Source organism: Hemicordylus capensis, chromosome 3 (genome assembly GCF_027244095.1).
Source record: "Hemicordylus capensis ecotype Gifberg chromosome 3, rHemCap1.1.pri, whole genome shotgun sequence".
Lineage (NCBI taxonomy): Eukaryota > Metazoa > Chordata > Lepidosauria > Squamata > Cordylidae > Hemicordylus > Hemicordylus capensis.
Window position 1 is genome coordinate 316904949 of NC_069659.1, and position 18400 is coordinate 316923348.

The 18400-nt window shown below is 43.3% G+C and overlaps 1 protein-coding gene across 4 annotated transcripts in view; it reads right to left on the bottom strand.

Annotated features, from left to right (window-relative positions):
- LOC128351481 (phospholipid scramblase 2-like) overlaps positions 1 to 18400 on the bottom strand; it is a 37214-nt gene that overhangs the window by 13254 nt on the left and 5560 nt on the right. For all 4 annotated transcript variants that reach the window (XR_008319795.1, XM_053311062.1, XM_053311061.1 and 1 more), the window contains exons 2-5: positions 16025 to 16055; positions 14133 to 14231; positions 3916 to 4034; positions 2434 to 2476 (exon numbers count right to left, since the gene is read on the bottom strand). Coding sequence is in view for 3 of the 4 variants with exons in the window: in XM_053311062.1 (XP_053167037.1) it covers positions 2434 to 2476; positions 3916 to 4034; positions 14133 to 14231; positions 16025 to 16037 (274 nt within the window). In the remaining variant the exon portion in view is untranslated. The remainder of the gene's footprint in view (positions 1 to 2433; positions 2477 to 3915; positions 4035 to 14132; positions 14232 to 16024; positions 16056 to 18400) is intronic.

Consider the following 18400-nt stretch of genomic DNA (forward strand, 5'->3'; position numbering starts at 1 on the left):
CTGCTCTGGGCCACCCCTTTCCCCCCAACATGAAGCGATACATTTGCTGGAATCCCCATTTTTTCCTATGGGAGGAATAAAAAAATGAAAAAAACCTTCAAAAATCCACAAATTATTGCCGGAGTCTCAGATTGCTTTGCCATTCAGTGGTGGTAGGCACTCCTGGGTGCCTACCATGCACCCCAGTTTTTTTGCCCCAGATTCTCCACATAGGGAATAATGGGCAATAATAAAAGTTTTTCAAAAATTCATTAAAAATCATGAGTGTCCGATTGCTTTGGGGTTTAGGTGGCAGTTGATACCCATGGGTGCCTACCACCCAATCCAGTTTTGGAGGCTCAAACCAGTTCAAACTGGTTAAAACCAGGTTCAAATTCGAACCAAACCAAAGGGGGGTTCGAGCAAAACCAAAACTGAACCTCCTCACCCTAGTTCAAACCTGGTTCGAATTTGAAATGAACCAGGCAAACCGGTTTTGTGAGCATCCCTCATTCTAATTATTCCAGATGATGTCGCTTGGAGATTATCTGAAAAATGAAAGCTGAAGTGTGGGGTTCCGCAAGGCTCCATACTATCTCCAATGCTTTTTAACATCTACTGTACATGAAATCGCTGGGAAAGATCATCAAGAAAGCTGGGTCTGGGATGCTATCAATATACTGATGACACCCAGATCTATTTCTCTATACCAACTTCATCAGTAAATAGCATGACCCCCCAAGTGCCTACCTGGAAGCGATATTGGGCTGGATGAGGGATAACAGACTGAAGTTGAATCCAAACAAGACAGAGGTACTGTCTGTAGGGTGTTGGGATCAGAGAGATGGTTTAGATCTGCCTATTCTGGATGGGGTTACACTCCCCTAAGAGATCAGGTTCGTAGTCTGGGAGTGCTCTTGGATCCCAAACTCTCCCTGGTTTCTCAGGTTGAGGCTGTGGCCAGGAGTGCTTTTTATCAGCTTCAGCTGATACACCAGATACGTCCATTGTTGGAGACTAGTGACCTTAAAACGGTGGTAAATATGCTGGCAACCTCTAGGCTTGACTACTGTAATGTACTCTATGTAGTTCGGAAATGATAATTGGTACAGAATACAGCAGCCAGAATTGTCTCGGGGTTTACCTGAAGAGACCATATTACACCAATTCTAAAAGAACTGCACTGGCTGCTGACATGTTTCTGAATGAAATACAAAGTGCTAGTTTTTACCTATAAGGCTCTGAACGGCTTAGGTCCAGGGTATTTAAGAGAGCACCTTCTCTGTTGTGAACCCTGTCACCTATTAAGATCATCTGGAGAGGTCCGACTACGGGTGCCACAAACTCGTTTGGTGGCAATTTGGGACTGGGCCTTTTCTGGGGCTGCCCCAGGGCTTTGGAACATGCTCCCTGCTGAAATAAGAGCATCTACTTCTCTGTTTGCTTTTAGGAGGACCCTGAAGACATACTTGTTTTCCCAGGCCTTCAACTGAGATTTGATTTTTAAATTTCAATGTGTTTTTATCAAAAAATTTTATCTTATGGATTTTAAATGTATTATATTTTATGTTTTAATTCTGTACATCACCTAGAGATTTTTATACTAGGTGGTATATAAATTCAATCAATCAATCAATCAATCAATCAAAAATGCAGTATGCATGCAGCAGCTCCATTTCTGACAAAAGCAATGCAGGCACAGTTAATTTTTGTGAATTTCTCCATCATTCTGAACTGAGGGCTGTGCAGCACTTAGAACCTCCAGATGGTGCTGAACTACAGCTCCCATCATCCCCAGCCACAATAAATTGTAGCTGGAGCTGATGGGAGTTGTAGTTCAGCAGCTTCTGGAGGCTCCCAGATTGGAAACAACTGACTTAAGGACATATTTCTGGGTGGCACAGAGTACTTCGGAGTGATGGGGAGATTAACAAAAATTGCTCCCACCATGTGAGTGCCTGAGCTGTTTTAATTGGGAATGCAGTTGCTGTTTACCCACTTCCTTTGCTACATGGGCACTGTTTTAGTCAGGATGTCAGCCACTGTGTTTTGTTTTGTTTTGTTTTGTTGTGGGGGGGGGGTCCTATACAAAAGGGCTTGGTTCAAGGGCTGCTTAGTCCATGGATAATAATTACTTTGTTTGGGGGTGGGGGGGAATACCTACATGAAGGATGTACATTACTTTAATTTCAGACATAACCAACACAGCCCCTGATTAAATGAGACATATCTGATAGTTTATATGTAAGCAAGCATGTTATCTCTCAGAAGCTAAAAATGAGCAATGCTTTGGGAAAGAAAAAATAATAATATTCCCTGTTTAGCTCTGTACAGCACACACACACACACTTAATATATCCAGTTATAAGCAAAACCAGACAAAGAACAGGGACAAATCTGTGTCCACCCCCCCTTGAAAACCAATCTGTTTAACTAACACATCAAAATACATACTTTCCATGAGCTCAATCTGTTGTTCAATTGATATCTGATCTATCTGTAGTAAGGGTGAAAAACAAAAAGCAAAGGCTTCAGTTAAAACTGAAATACATTACCAACCAATTGCAAAAATGCAAGAAAAGTAATTATTTAACATTCTATGACACAGTTAGATCATTCACACCATCAAAAACTGTGTTTTATCTGGGTTTGGGATATGTGTGCGCTCCCAAATTTTGATTGTGTGGAAGCAAGGTACTACTACTACTCATGTACTGCTCTTCCACCAAAGTTCACGAAGTGATTTACAAAGAAAAATAATTAATTAATTAATAAGACTTCCCCCTCTCCCCCAAAGGCTCACAATCTAAAAGAAATATAAGGCAGATTAAAAGAAATATAAAGCCACTGGAGGAATTCTGTGCTGGGGTTGGACAGGGCCAGTTGCTCCCCCCCCCGCCCCTAAATATAAGGGAATCGCCATTTTAAAAGGTATATTTTTGCTTACTTAGCAGGGTCATTGTGCTTTCAGGGTCTATCCGTAAACCCACTTACAGATTATTCTTTGAGGCTCTGCACACGATCAGTGTGTAGAGCTGGGAGGGGTTTGGCGGGGGAGAGCGGGCTTGGCCCGCTCTCCCCTCACATGAACAGTAGCAGCTGCCCACACAATAACGGGCTCTGTTACGGAGCCAGTTGGGGCTGTTGGGATTAGGAACATAGGAAACTGCCATATACTGAGTCAGACCATTGGTCTATCTAGCTCAGTATTGTCTTCACAGACTGGCAGTGGCTTCTCCAAGGTTGCAGGCAGGAATCTCTCTCAGCCCTATCTTGGAGATGCCAGGGAGGGAACTTGAAACCTTCTGCTCTTCCCAGAGTGGCTTCATCCCCTGAGGGGAATATCTTGCAGTGCTCAAACATCAAGTCTTCCATTCATATGCAACCAGAGCAGATCCTGCTTAGCTATGGGGACAAGTCATGCTTGCTACCACAAGACCAGCTCTACGCTCTGATTGGGGGCCACCCGGTATCCTGGAAGTCCCAGAATGCCCCTTGCAGTTGTGCAGGTCATTAAGAGGAGACCCCCAAGGATGGGAGGCTTGTTGTAGCCTCCCGATTGGGGGTCTCCTCATCACGAAGAGACCCCTGACCTGGAAGCTACAACATGTCTCCCATCCTTGGGGGTCCCCCCCCTTACTGCCCCGTACAAGTGCATGAAGCATTCTGGGATTTCTGGGGGGGGGGGCGGGCGGCCCCTGATCCCCACAGCCCCAACAGGCTCTGTGACAGAGCTGGTTTGCGGGCTAGTCACCGTTGAACCACTGTGCTCACCCATGAGCCTGGTGGATCTCACAATGGGGGAAAGCTGGGCTGGGCTCCCTTTCCACGATTTCCCCCCATCATGAGAATAGCCTTATTAACTACTGTTTTAATTACTTGTGTGCTTGACTATCAGGTAAGAGGAAAAGCAGAAAATGTTTTTCTGGCTAATACCTGGCTTAAGTATTCCAGTCCAGGAGGACATTTGGGAACTGCTGGAGGTGCTGGCATCCAAATTATAGGAGGAGGTGCATTAGGTTGAGCTTGAACTGCGAGATAACCTCCTGGCTGACCTAGAAAGGTTGGAGAAAGTTATCCTAAAGGGATTTGAAAGACTGGAAAACTCATTAGATAACTTAATTTTATACTCTATAATTTTTTTTTAAGATTTTGTGATGCTTTTATTAGTAATATAAGTAAAAACAGAAAAGGTTGCATCTCTGAGAGTCATACATGATTACAAACAAGAACATATCCATCTTAAAAACCTCCTCTATATGCAAGATACAAATAGTAATTATGTATGTATGTATGTATGTGTGTGTATGTGTGTAATTAGAGAGTAAAACATAGACCTCAGTCTAACCATCATAAAATCTCAGGCCTCTAAACCAACTGAGCATCCAGCAATTAAACAATATGAAGAGGGGGGAGAGCCAAAAACAAACAAAAAAACATATACATGAATATTATAATTGATTCAGGCACAGAGCAAAACATCCACAATGTTCTGCAGTAAGGGTTCCATCCCATACCCACAAGCTCAGAGAAAATATTAATAAACATATTATTATTAGTATATCATCAATAAAAAATTGTAATTAGTCAAAGAAAAGTTCAAACGCAACAAAAATAAAACCTTCATAAATGAGCTCACTGAAATCCATGAGATCAATAACTATCATTTCCCTACATAAATTTCATCCTTCTTTTAATTCAAAACCTGTTTAAAAATTATCCAGAAGCTTTCTTGAAATAAAGTCCCCAAAGCTAGAATCGCCTCTGATCTTTTCCATCCCAATTCCTCAGATTGACAAGCAGAAACAATAATAAAATAATTCCAAGCAGAATACTGAATAATACTGTTTGTTCCTCTGCTAGATGGATAAAATCTAAGATAATCTATAAGAAAACCAAAAATATTTAATGTCTTTTAACAACCTTACCCACTGATACGAGAAACAAAGAAGGCTTCTTCTGTAAGAAACTATAAATGCTATACACCTATCTTAACAAATAAGAAGGTATGGAAAAGATTCCAGATCCAGGTTTCAATGTTAAGTTATATAAACAAGAAATGAAGGTTCCATTTGTTGTTACCTGATTTATAAAAGCTATTAATTTCATACAGACACAAAAACACCATAAATTCTAGACAGGAACTCCAAAATAAAAATATAGTTATTATAACACCAACAGAATACATAGATGGGTCCCTCAAAGCGGAACAATGACCAGCCAGAATATAAAGCTCCACGCCAAATCATGCAACAGAATCTTCAGCATATCTCCATTATCACTGCACATTGGCTCTCCTCCCTACAAAACACTACACCATTATCTCCTAAGAGGTCCATGACAACACAAAGCAAAAACAAATGCAAGAGAACATTTCCACTCTCAACTATGAAAATCTTATTAAAACCAAAAAGATCAAAATAAATCTAGAGTCTAGTATATTAAAGATTGAAAGAATAATCTTTGAACCTCTCCTCTAACTACCCAAAATATCAAAAAATTAGAACGGGGGAAAAAGATTACTCCTAGAGTAAGAAGATGCCGACCTCATAAAAACATAAAATATAAATGTAAAATTTTCTTTTTAAAAAACACAGAGCCTTGATGGAATTCCCAACCCTCACACATCAATTATATGACAATTTAAAAGATATTCATGACTGGTATCCAAAACCTGTTGTACCAAAAAAAAAAAAAGATAGACAATAAGAAAGGGTAAAATAACAGATAAAATGAGATAACTAACTGGGACTCTCATCATTTTAAAGACCAACTAAAATTTGCATTACCACAATCTTGTACAATATCATCAAATTTTATTTCAAATTTTACTCATGATATTAAAAATTGAGCTTTTAATTTAAAGATTTCCATCTTCACAAAATTTTTGATAAAAGCTGTTAAATAACAAGGAATATAAAAGTAATTCTTTAATTTAGCAGAAACTAATTACATATACAGGACAACATTAAAACAGCAATTATAATATGTATGAATATTTACATATACAAATGTTTAAACTAGTTTCCCTAACCTCTATTATATTTTTTGAAATAACCATCATGGGGAATACAATGAGAAGAAAGATAGAAAAAATTCTTCTAAATGAAAACTAGGCTGATAAAAATACAGGCATTAGGCTCTGCAAAAAAGAAAGAATCTAAGCAGTGAAATCTCGTCAGTCAACATCCATTTCAACCAGCCCTCTTCTTATCCCCGTAAATCATTCCATAATTACTTCTAGGAAGCTCAGTGAGAAGTTCAAAAATAGTAAACGGAGGGAGAGAAAAAGTAAGAATGCCAGATATCGTGCATACTCCCAGCTGTAGTTGTCTCAGAGATTAATTAGGAAAGAAAAAGTAGATTAGTTGCGAGGTGCTCTCCTCACAAAGCCCGGTAAGACACTCTACTAACCCCGTTTTGGCGATTGTGTGCTGCTGCGGTATAGCTCTATCCCACAGTGACACATGAGTAGACCCTCAACCAGGAGGCTACAAGCAGCCTCCCAGCCTCGGGGGTCTCCCCAGAATGCCCCACACATTCCCATGGGCCATCCTGGGACTTCCGGTGGCTGGGCAGCCCCCGATCCCCACTGTCCCTACTGGCTTCGTGATGGAGCCAGTAGTCGTGTGGGCAGCCGATCTGGCTAAGCCCGCTCTTCCCACACAGCCCAGTAAGGCTCTCCACACAGCTCATGTGGAGAGCCTTCCAGTGTCCTTTGAGAAGCTGTACAGGAGTATGTCACCTGAAGTGGCGCAGTGGGGAAATGCTTGACTAACAAGCAGAAGGTGGCAGGTTCGAACCCCCACTGATACTGTATTGGGCAGCAGCTATATAGGAAGATGCTGAAAGGCATCATCTCATACAGCGTGGGAGATGGCAAGAGTTAAACCCCTCCTGCATTCTACCAAAGAAAACCACACGGCTCTGTGGGTGCCAGGAGATGAAATTGACTTGACAGCATACCTTACCTTTACAGGAGTACAGCCATTATTTCAATAACAAACAGGCCTATAGTATTCTAGCCTTTGTGGAACCCACCCCACAGTTTTCCTAATTTAAAATTAGATTTCCAAGATATGCTATAAAATAAAATAGGAAATAGATCTGAATTTTAGCCTTTAATATTGCTGATGACTGTTTCTCCCACCCACAGGATTTCATGTTGTTCGAGCATGGATCACAAGTTCAGCAGCGACCTCGGTTCTCTCAATAGGGCTGATTGGTATTTTGCTGGCTAAAACTGAGGAACAAACCTACTTATAGGAGATAATTAAATTATTTCTGTAATTAATTTAATAATTAAATTATTTCTGAAACCTATGGTGATAGCTGTTCTTACACCTGTGGTGCCAGAATATTCCTACTTGGGTTGCTCGAGATTCAACAAGATTTTGAACCTGTGCTAACTGTGCAGGGGCACCTTTTAAAATGGTGGCACTCTTTTATCTAGTAGGGAGAGCAACTGTCTCTATTCAGACCAGGATAGAATCCCTCCAGGGGTGGTTTGCAGGTGGGAAAGAATGCCTCAGTACCTACTTTGTCTCTACCCCACTATCTTCCCTGGTATGAACAATTCCTAGCTTATGCTTTCTTTGGAATTTTACAGATGATAGACTACAGTCACACTAACCGAGTGAACCTATTTTTATCTTCTTTCTCCAATGAAAGCTTGGGGTAGCATAAAGTGTTTTCTTCTTTCCGCACAACAGCCTTATGAGGTAGGCTAGGATGAGATGTGCTGGCTAGACCCAAGTCACCCAGTCGAGATTTGAATGCAGTATCCTGGGTCCTTGTCAGACACTCAGACCACATGGTCCTAGCAAGCAATGGACATCAGATGCGAGGGGAGGGCAATCCCAATATTTCAAGCACTAGACTATGTACTGGCACTAGCAAAAACAACAACATAGGAACACAGGAAGCTGCCATATACTGAGTGAGACCATTGGTCTATCTAGCTCAGTATTGTCTTCACAGACTGGCAGCGGCTTCTCCAAGGTTGCAGGCAGGAATCTCTTTCAGCCCTATCTTGAAGAAGCCAGAGAGGGAACTTGAAACCTTCTGCTCTTCCTAGAGTGGCTTCATCCCCGAGGGGAATATCTTGCAGTGCTCACACATCAAGTCTCCCATTCATATGCAACCAGGGCAGATCCTGCTTAGCTATGGAGACAAGTCATGCTCAGCCACAAGACCAGTTCTCCTCTCCATTGGGCAAAGGGCTGATCTTTTGTGAATTGTTGAAGTTTACGTGTCTTTTAAGATTTCTCCCATAGGGAATAATGGAGGTTTCAGCAGCCCCATAATTCCACTTGGGGGGCACTGGGGTTTCCCAGAGCGAGGGGTTGTGTAGTGCACAAAGGGTGCCAACCACCTACATACCCACAAAACCCAGTAGCCCTTGGGGTACTGGGTTTTGTGTTTCTGAGGTGTTCATTGTAGATTCTCTGGTAGCATATGAGATTTTCAGTGAAAAACAAGAATCCACTCATATGCTACCAGAGAATCTACACTCAGAACACCACAGAAACAACAGAACCCAGCACCCCATAGGTTAGCAACCCTTCCCCTGGCCAATGTGGGGTCAGTAAAGAGTGGCAAGAAGCAAAAGAGCCAATGGGGAACAAGGAGGGAATTGTCAGCAGGTCAGCCCATGATTTAGGTCACCGATCAGAAGGCTGGAAGGGTGGGAAATTCAAAGAGATGTCAAACACAAAATAGAGACTGACTCAGAGATCACTACAAAATGGAGGCCCGAAACAACAAAACATTTTGTAGCCGAAACAGGGACATTTTGTTTTGTATACAAAACTTTGGGATCTGGAGAATGGGTGTTTTGTTTTGTCTTCAAAACACCCGAAACAGGCTGTTTTGGGTACAAAACGTTTTGTATCCGAAACGTTTGGCACGTCCCTAATCTATACTGATATCTCTCTAGAGCAGGCCTGCTCAATTTAGGCAAGTTTTTGGACTACAGCTCCCATAATCCCCAGTCACAGTAGCCAACAGCCAGGGATTATGGCAGTTGTCGTCCAACATCTTCAGGAGGACTGAAGTTGAGCATCCCTGATCTAGAGTATTGTCTATAATGATTGACAAGGCTCTCCAAGGTTTCAGGCAGAAGTCTTTCTCATCCCTACCTGGAGATGCCAGGAAGTGAACCTAGGATCTTCTGCAGGCAGTCATGCAGATGGTCTTCAACTGAGCTATGCCCCTCCCCACCTAAAGGGAATATCTTACAGCATTCAGATGTAGTCTTTCATCCAAATGCAAACCAAGGTGGTCCCTGCTTAGCAAAGGAGACAAGTCACACTTGTTACCAAGAGGCCAGCTCTCCTTCCCTTATGTATTCATTTAAACTATTTATAAGCCACCCTTCAGGAAAACCTATCAAGGTGATACATACAATAACATTCTAACAAAACAGCACAGAAAACAGCAGCCACTATAATTAGGGGTGTGCACGGTCCGGAATTCCTGTGGTCTGGCATGGGGGGGAGTTTCTTTTTAGGGGAGGTGGTAGTACTTCCCCCCCACTGCTCTTCCCCCTCCGGCGCTGGCGGTTTCCAAAACGTTCTTGGGGCGGCAGAGTTCCTCCCTGCCGCCCCTGCCCCCGTCGTTGTCCTTGCTAGCGTAAAAGTAGACAGAGCTGGTGGCGCGCATGCGCCCTTTGCAGCGCGCGTGCTCGTCCTCGCTGCTTGCACACGAGCGCAGCATGACGTATGCGGCAGCGCACACCAGCGGCGGGGATGAGCGCGAGCGCTGCAAAGGGCACATGCGCGCCACCAGCTCTGTCTACTTTTACGCTAGCAAGGACATCGATGGGGACGGGGTGGCAGGGAGGAACTCTGCTGCCCCAAGAACGTTTTGGAAACTGCCAGCACCAGAGGGGGAAGAGCGGTGGGGGGAGGAAGTACTACCACCCCCCATTAAAGAGAAACTCCCCCCCCCACCCTTCCGAACCGAACCACGGGGATTCCGGACCAGTCTGGAGGCCTTGTCAATGGCCTCCAGACCAAACCATGCACACCACTAACTATAATACTAAAGGTGCCACAAAGTTTAGCAGACTAGAACGAAACAGCTCAGTTCAGAGGATGAAAATCACAAACAGGCAGGCTGAACTGCAGAGGGAATTCCATAGCGGGAGTAACACAACAGAGAAAACCCTCTACCCAGTCACTACTCAGTTAACTTCAGACAAATGGTAGATGGATCTGGAGGGGGGTCTCCAAGCATACTACAGTGACTAGACAGGCTCAGGTCCATGCTGTTCTCCAAATGAGCCACTCAGCCTTCACAGAGAATCTAGACAACATTGTTACTACTCTACAGTATTGCATTCCAATATTTTGCAAGTCTTCTTCCCATCTTTTGTTCACACCTGATTTGTGGCCATTTTTTTCTAATGCAGATGCAATATCAGCTGAACCAATGTAGACTGGCAAAGTGCTATTGAGACTTATCCCAGCTATTTATTTAACTATTTATTTTAAATAAATAGTTCCCTTTTTAAAATAGTTCCCTTTTTTAAAAAGTGGCACCTGCTTTTTAGCCCAGTATTTTCAGTAGCTTTTGCTGTCGTCCTCTTTGTATTTCTAGTTAGAGTGTGAGCACCTGTCGGATAGGGAACCATCTTACTACTTTTTTACTGGTGGGTTCACAGAACATGGAGAACCAAAGCTTTGTCAAACCTACAGTTTCTGGAGACTGACTTTTGGGATCAGGATGCTATGCAGATATTGTGCAACATTATGAGGTGGTTCCCACGATCAGTGGGAGCCACCAGGGGAAGGTTAGTGGGGAGAGTGGGCTTAGTGCACTTTCCCCACACACAAGCAGGCAGTCTGCTCTGGGCAGCCAAACCAGCCACCCACAGAACTGCCAACTCTGTTACGGAGCCGGCAGGGGCTGTTAGGATCGGGGGCCATGCAGCCCCCATAAGCTCCAGCATGCCTTGCGCGAGTGCTGCTTTTTAGACTCCCGGTCGGGGATCTACACGTGAGTTGCCGCAGCGTGGAGCCATGCTGCGGCAACTCACGATCAGGAAGCCCAACTTAGTGGAGTGCTCGCTCTGCTAACCTGGGCTTAAGGCAGGGGCAATTAAGCAGGTTACCCGCTTTGACTAAACTGGGCTCGGCTGTGAGCCTGGAGGGTCTCACAATCGGTAGGAAGTGGCCAAGCACCATTACCCCACTTTCTACTGATCGTGAGAAGCTTCTATGTGTATGTTGCAGAAGAAGATTTAAACAGTTACACTAAATACAAGAATTGTGCGAACACAGTTGCACAATTGATGGCCATGATTTCCAAAAGCCATCAATTTCACAACTGTGTTTGTGCAATCCATGAGTTTAGTACAACAGCACTCTTGCACAACTGTGTGCATGTTACATTGCAACCCTCATGTAACATTGCACACTATGAGGTCAATCTCATATCATTCATCACACATTCACATCAAAAACTGTATTCTACCTAGGTTTGGGAGCTGTGTGCTCCCAAGTTTTGGTTGTGTGGAAGCAAGGGAAAAGGAAAAGCTACCCAGGTTTTCCTACCACTTTACTTCCACACAATCATTCCTACCCAGGTTTTCTTCCTACCTTGCTTCCACACAACCAAAAATTGAGGGCACACACAGCTCCCAAACCTGAGTAGAACACAGTTTTGAGTGTGAATGACATCTTTATCTGTCAGTTTCAGCATATTCCATATTACATGCAATATGGAGGCTAACATCTGGAGAAACTAACCAGAAGTGTTTGTGTGGAAGCAAGGTAGGAGGAAAAGCTACCCAGGTTTTCCTACTACCGTGCTTCCACATAATCACTTCTACCCAGGTTTTCCTTCTATCTTGGTTCCACACAACCGGAAATTGAGAGCACACATAGCAGCCAAACCCAGGTAGAACACAGTTCTTGACTGAGTGGACGGCCTCTATGGGGTGATTCTCACAATCGCTCTGGCAGGTGGGGAGGGTGTGGGAGGAAGGCTGCTTTCCACTTACCTCCCCGCACCTCCCAGACAACCAGGCAGGTCAGTTTCAGCATGCCTCCCGCACACCTCTACAGAGAGCCCTGTTCTGTGCAGCTCCGTGAAGCATGGAGCAGGGCGGAGGGATATGGTTCCGGCCTCCAGACATCCCTCAATGCAATGTGCGGCACACGCGTTGCACTGGGGATTCCCACCTCAAATGGGTGCTCTATATGCCCATCTCTGTGATTCTTGGTAGCCCGGTTTATTAAGGGGGTTAGGTGGGAGGGGAGCAAAGGGATCTATGAGGATCCCACTGCTTCTCACAACCAGCCTAACCCTTGCGCTGCCCAAGTAGGCTTAGGCTGGTCATGAGAAAAGCCTCTATGTCTGTCAGTTTCAGCATATACTGCCTTACATGCCATCTGGAGGCTAACATCTTTTAACCAATGTCTGAAGTTGGTTACAGGTGTGGGATTCCAGACCACAACTAGGATAGAATACACAACACTGGGAGGTGCCTGAACCACAGCCTGAAGTGCAGTTTGAACATTTGTAAGGAAATTAGAAAGGGAACTTTAAGACAAAGGAAAGCAGGTGCTTACCTGCTCTCCACAGCCTCTTCTACCTTCTTGCGCCATGTGTCCCCATGTCATGTGTCCCCAAAAGCCCTGCGTGCAATCAAAACACATTCATGGCGTCTGTGCTGATAGTGCGTGGGGCTTTTGGGGACATGTGCCATCCCAACAGGAAGCTAGTTAGCATAGCTGTCCCACCAGAATTCAGGGTTGCATGTGTGCTCTAGAAACCAATCATTTGGCTGAGCCTATCATTCTCTGTTTTGTGCAAATCCACCCTACATAAAGTGCTTTGAGAACTTTTTTTTAAAGTGGCATGTGTGTGTGTGTGTGTGTGTGTGTGTGTAATCATTATACAAGGAAATAGTTTTTCCTTGGCAATAAATGTTTGTCCACGGGAACAGAAATACTAAGAGTCAACACTGATTTGATGTCATTTTATCTGTCTATCTGTCTATCTGTCTGTCCATAACATCTAGTAAATAAAACAACCAAACTAGGAAGATCTATCATTGCTTTTCTTTAATTCTTGTTATTTTATATTTAATTATGTCTTGTCATTGGTATAACTTGCATCATGTACTTTTTCAGAGAGGTGACATCAGTATTAGAAATATATTAGAAATCTGCACTACATACTTTTGACAAATATTCAAGGTATTTTTTTAAAAAAAATAAAGACAGCTGTAGTCAAGCCAAGATGTATCTTCCATGAAAACATCCAGGTCCAGATTTTTAATTCCAACAAATGTCAGAAAAATCCACTAGAGGGTGCACACAGTGCTATTTATACATGGTGTTTAAGAGAAAAATCAGCAGGCTAGAACTGTTGTAAAACAGTTTTTTGCTGCCTTCTAGTTGACAGATGTGTTGGAGGCCTGCAAGCGATGTTGAGATGGAGCCCTCTGCAGTTTCAGTGCAAAACTATTTCAGAATGGAATTTAGCATTAGATTATCAATAAGCTATTTGCATTGAAAAATGAGAAAATTACAACGGATTTACTTTCTGCAATAATGCTCAAGAAAATTATGCTTTCTGGTGACGGAGTCTGTCTCAATGTTCAAGTTCTATACCTTAGCTCAGGGGTTCCCAACCTGTGGTTATCCCAATATTGCTGAACTACAACTCCCACCATCCCTAGCCACAATAAATTATAGCTGTGGCTGTTGGGAGTTGTAGTACAGGTTGGGAACCCCTGCAAACCCTGTGCCATCATTACAGGCCTATACATATTCTGAGCAGTTATAGAAGAGCAAAACAGTTTGTAAACTGTATGACTGCAATAGGAATACCTAGTAGTCAAGTCAAGTCAAGTCAAGTTTTATTTACGGTCCTAGACCAAACAATCCATGCATGCAAACAGCAGAACAATTTATAGAAAACTCTATAGGTTCTCATTATACATCTTAAAAGCAATTAACAAAATTTGGCTACGGAGTTAAAATTTAATTTACATTACAGGCCTATACATATTCTGAGCAGTTATAGAAGAGCAAAACAGTTTGTAAACTGTATGACTGCAATAGGAATGCCTAGTACTGTACATAAATCTGCTTTTCTTTAGTCAAACTAGAAAGCCTGCAAATACCAACACTGTCTACCTGGAATAGCAGATCCAGGAAATCCATGTGGGACTTGTGGAGCTGGATAATATGAGTCTTGATAACCTGGAGGAGGAGGCACAGATTCCGATTCCTTTGCTGGTAAAATGGAAATATAAGATAAGTTTGAATATAGTACTTTTCTACCATGCACCCCTATTTTTTAATTGTCATAGACTCTTCAGACCCCCATGGGGGACAATTTCCTATTGAGGCCTACTAATGAAAATAAGATATTTTAAAATCTATTAACTGATTTACACATAGTGCCAAAAGTATCTTGGATATTTTTCAGGATACTGACACGTGACATTCAGTATATTAAAGGTGCTAATTTATTTTTACATTTGTATTACAACTGATAAGGTTTAGATGTCTATGTTTATGCAGCATTCAGTTAAACAAACTTCATTTTAAATTTTGAAGTTTCCAAGCAGTAATAAATGCATGAAATGTAAAATTTCCAGTTCAACAAATTACAAATACAAAACATGTAAATAGGCAGGACATACTACAGTGTTTTACTGATATCAAACACATTTGGTTTACCTAACTGTGGTCTGAACAAACCATAGTACACCAAGTTCATACATAATGGGCTGGTTCAGATGTGCAGCAGAACCGCGGGGCCAATCAGTGAGACTGCAGAGAGGATGGGGAGCTGGATGTGCAGGCTTCCTTCTTTCATGAAGGAACACAGCCAATAGGAGCTGGAGTGAAGAAGGAGCTTCCTCCCTCAACTCTGGTTTGAGGCAAAGGATAACTGCAGCTCCTGGTTCGGATGTACCTCAGGTGTTGCAGGAATACAGTATATGGCAGTGAAACCAACTTATAACCGAAGGTGACAACTGGAGTTAGGGAAGGGAAACCACAGGTCCATTTTTCTTATTTAATCTTAATTGCCTGGGTTCATATGTTCAGGTTTGGGAACCGGAGGTGAAGGGACCACCAGTTCCGCTATACATATGAGTGGGAACACTGGAAAATAGTGGTTTACAAAAGCTAGTGGAAGCTTCATATTTTTTCCTCTCATACACTAAAGAGGATGAGCACTTGAGCTGGAGCTCTCCTAGGCTCGTTCTCATAATGAGAAATCGTGGATTTGTGCTACATTTGAACCAGACTGCACCAGGCTGCAGAGTTATTAGCCTATATGCCTTATTATGAGGCATCTAAGTACAATAATGTCATCTTTGTCCACTACCAAAATATAGGGAAATAGGAAGCTGCCATATACGGAGTCAGACCATTGGTTCCTCTAGCTCAATATGGTCTACACAGACAGGCAGCAGCTCCTCCAAGGTTGCAGGCAGGAATCTCTCTCAGCCCTATCTTGGAGATGCCAGGGAGGGAACTTGGAACCTAGATGCTCTTCCAAGAGTGGCTTCATCCCCTAAGGGGAATATCTTACATTGCTCACACATGTAGTCTCCCATTCATATGCAACCAGGTTGGACCCTGCTTAGCTAAGGAGACAAGTCATGCTTGCGACCACAAGACCAGATCTCTTCTCAAGTGAGAGTTTGCTCAAAGCAATTTTGACTCTATTAGGTCTTGTCTGCATTACTGACATCCAAGCATCAGTAACCCATCCCCAGTTACTCCACCCCCCTGCATGGCAGAGAGGATTGACGGCTGATCAGGTACGTCATAAACATTCTATGTGCTAAAGAGATGCTGATGCAGGGTTCTACTGTGCCATTTCAAGTCCTGCTTTTCCAGCACCCCTAATATTTAGCATCCTTCTCTTTTTGTCAATAAGCGCAAAAGCAGGAGAACTGAGGCATTAATAGAAGCAACATTTTACGCATGGTCCATGCAGAAAATACACATTCCAAGTTCCAAAACTGAGAGATAAATAAACACATACACAGACAAAATATTGTACTCACGTTGCATAGCCATTCTCTAATACAATTGTTTCTGGGGGAGAAAAAGGTAATAAAATAATATGAACAAACCTTTTCTACTACTGATATCAGATTTTTTCAAACTTTTGGAGTCATTGACAAAAATATAAACAGGTTACATTTGCTCAGTCCTTCTGGAAAGATAAGCTAGTCCATGGAGGCTATTTTGCTTTCAAAGAACTATTGTGGATTGTGACATAAACTGCTGAGGCACATACAAATTCCACGTTCAGCCCAATTTCCATGCCTCTGAAGCACTGGTTTCTGCACTGAGTTTGAAAATCATATTTGCACTGCCATTCTTCCAGTGTTGTCAACTGCTTACTTCTACAACCCTGGCTCTTTTGCATGCATGCTTCAATTGTGGTCACACTACATTTGAGGTTTTCTTGTCTGACAAAAGTATAAGCAATATTTCTCACAATTACTGAAACTTACAAAATGTACTGTATTAGAAATTATATTGCTTGATACAATTCCTTCCTTATAGCCTGCCTGAAATATTATGTTACTGACGCATCCCGTTATTTGAACATACAGAGTCAGGGGATCTACTATTCTCATATATTGAAAACAACCCAAGTCTTATGTCCAGAGCAGCCCTGCTTTTAAAATTCATAAAGCCAAATTCACTACTCTTTAGTCTAGCCAAGCTTAACACTGCCCCCGCACCACAAGTGATTTGGGTGAAGGTGTAGAGAATCTGTTTATTTTAACTGAGGATATAGTGGACTGGGTTTCACGATCAGTGAGACCCGGTTTTGTCTGGTGAGTGGGAAGAGTGGGCTAAGCCCACTCTCCCTGCTCACGAGTGGGCCGGGAGCCCTGGGCGGCCGGATCGGCCGCCTACATGATGGCCTGCTCCGAGACGGAGCTGGCAGGGGGTGGGGGGAGCAGAGTCCGCTTGGCCCCCGCAAGCTCCATTATGCCCTGCGTGAGTGCACAGGGCATACTGGGGAGACCTCCGAGCTGGGAGGCTGCTTTTAAGTCTCCTGGCCAGGGGTCTGCTCATAAGTAGGCGTGGTGCAAAGGCGCGCCGCGTCTACTCATGATTGTAAAAAGCAGGTTTGCAGGAGCGCTCGCTCCGCAAACCTGCTTTTTGCCAGGGATTCTCGAGCGGGTTAGCCACTCCAGAACCACCGGGCTCGGCTGTGAGCCCGGTGGTTCTGACGACCAACAAAATTCGGGCTAGCCTCTGCTAGACCGATTTTTGTTGGTTGTGAGAATAGCCCCAGAGTTTTTTCATTATTTGCCTGCTATACTGTTATATGAGCCTAACCTAGTAACTGTTACTATGGGAGTTGCTAGGCGGTGTGGCTTTAATTCGGGCTGGTGAGGTTACTGAGAAAAGCAGAGTTCAGCTGCAGGTTTTACAGTTGCCTGAGGATAGACAGAGAGAGTTGGGCATTTTTCACACAGGGCTTTTGGCTCACAACCCCTCCGGAATAGAGGGTGTGCATTCACATATCAGCTAGATTTACCCTGAAGTCCCTGCGAGCTATCGGGGAGCACTTCACACACTATTTGGGTTTTTCATTGTGTTTTAGAGTGGACCATGATTTATATCCAGGGTTAAAAAAAAACAACTTTTTGCATTGGATTTTGGGGGCACCTTTGAACTCTCAGTAAAGCCTCACAGTCAAGCCTGCTGTGTGGAGAACACCCTGGTGAAATAAGGAGAGAAGGAGAAGAGGAAAGCCCAGGAAAATGCTAAAGGGAGAGAAATACCTCCCAAGACAATATTAGTAGGAGCTTTCTGATACACTTCTGATACAGTGACACTTTGAAAAAGTTACATTCTAGCCTCCTACTCTCAGAAAAAAAGAAAAGAAACAAACCAAATTGAGCTACTCATAATAGTTGTTAGGGAAGTAATTCTGAATAAAAAGGAGGAAATTGGCTGCTGGATTATAAAATGAATAATTGTATCCTCTTAGTTGAAAGCACAGTCTTAACTGTCTACCAGGAAGGCACCTGGGAAACCATTTAAAATTGTTCCACTACTATGGAGAAGGGGGAAGGGGGATGATATTCCCTGGTCTGTCTCCTTCTCTTCTCAAGGAGGCAGGGGAAGGGATTCCAATTTGTGGAATCAGCGATTCCAGCATTGGAATCAAGGATTGTTCCCACCTCCTTGTGTGTGATGCTAGATGTATTCAGACCCTCTCCCATCCCTCCCCAATTCAGTGTTTCATTGAAACTCTGGGTGGCTGGGCTTTTCTTCCCAGCTCAGCCAGTGTTTCAGTAAATCACTGGCTAGGGAGGAGAGGGGCATGCCTCATGCTACCAGATAGTAAATGCTTCATTCACTGGCCGGGTCCAGGAGGAGGCAAGGGGGTGCCTTGGACAAGGGTGAGG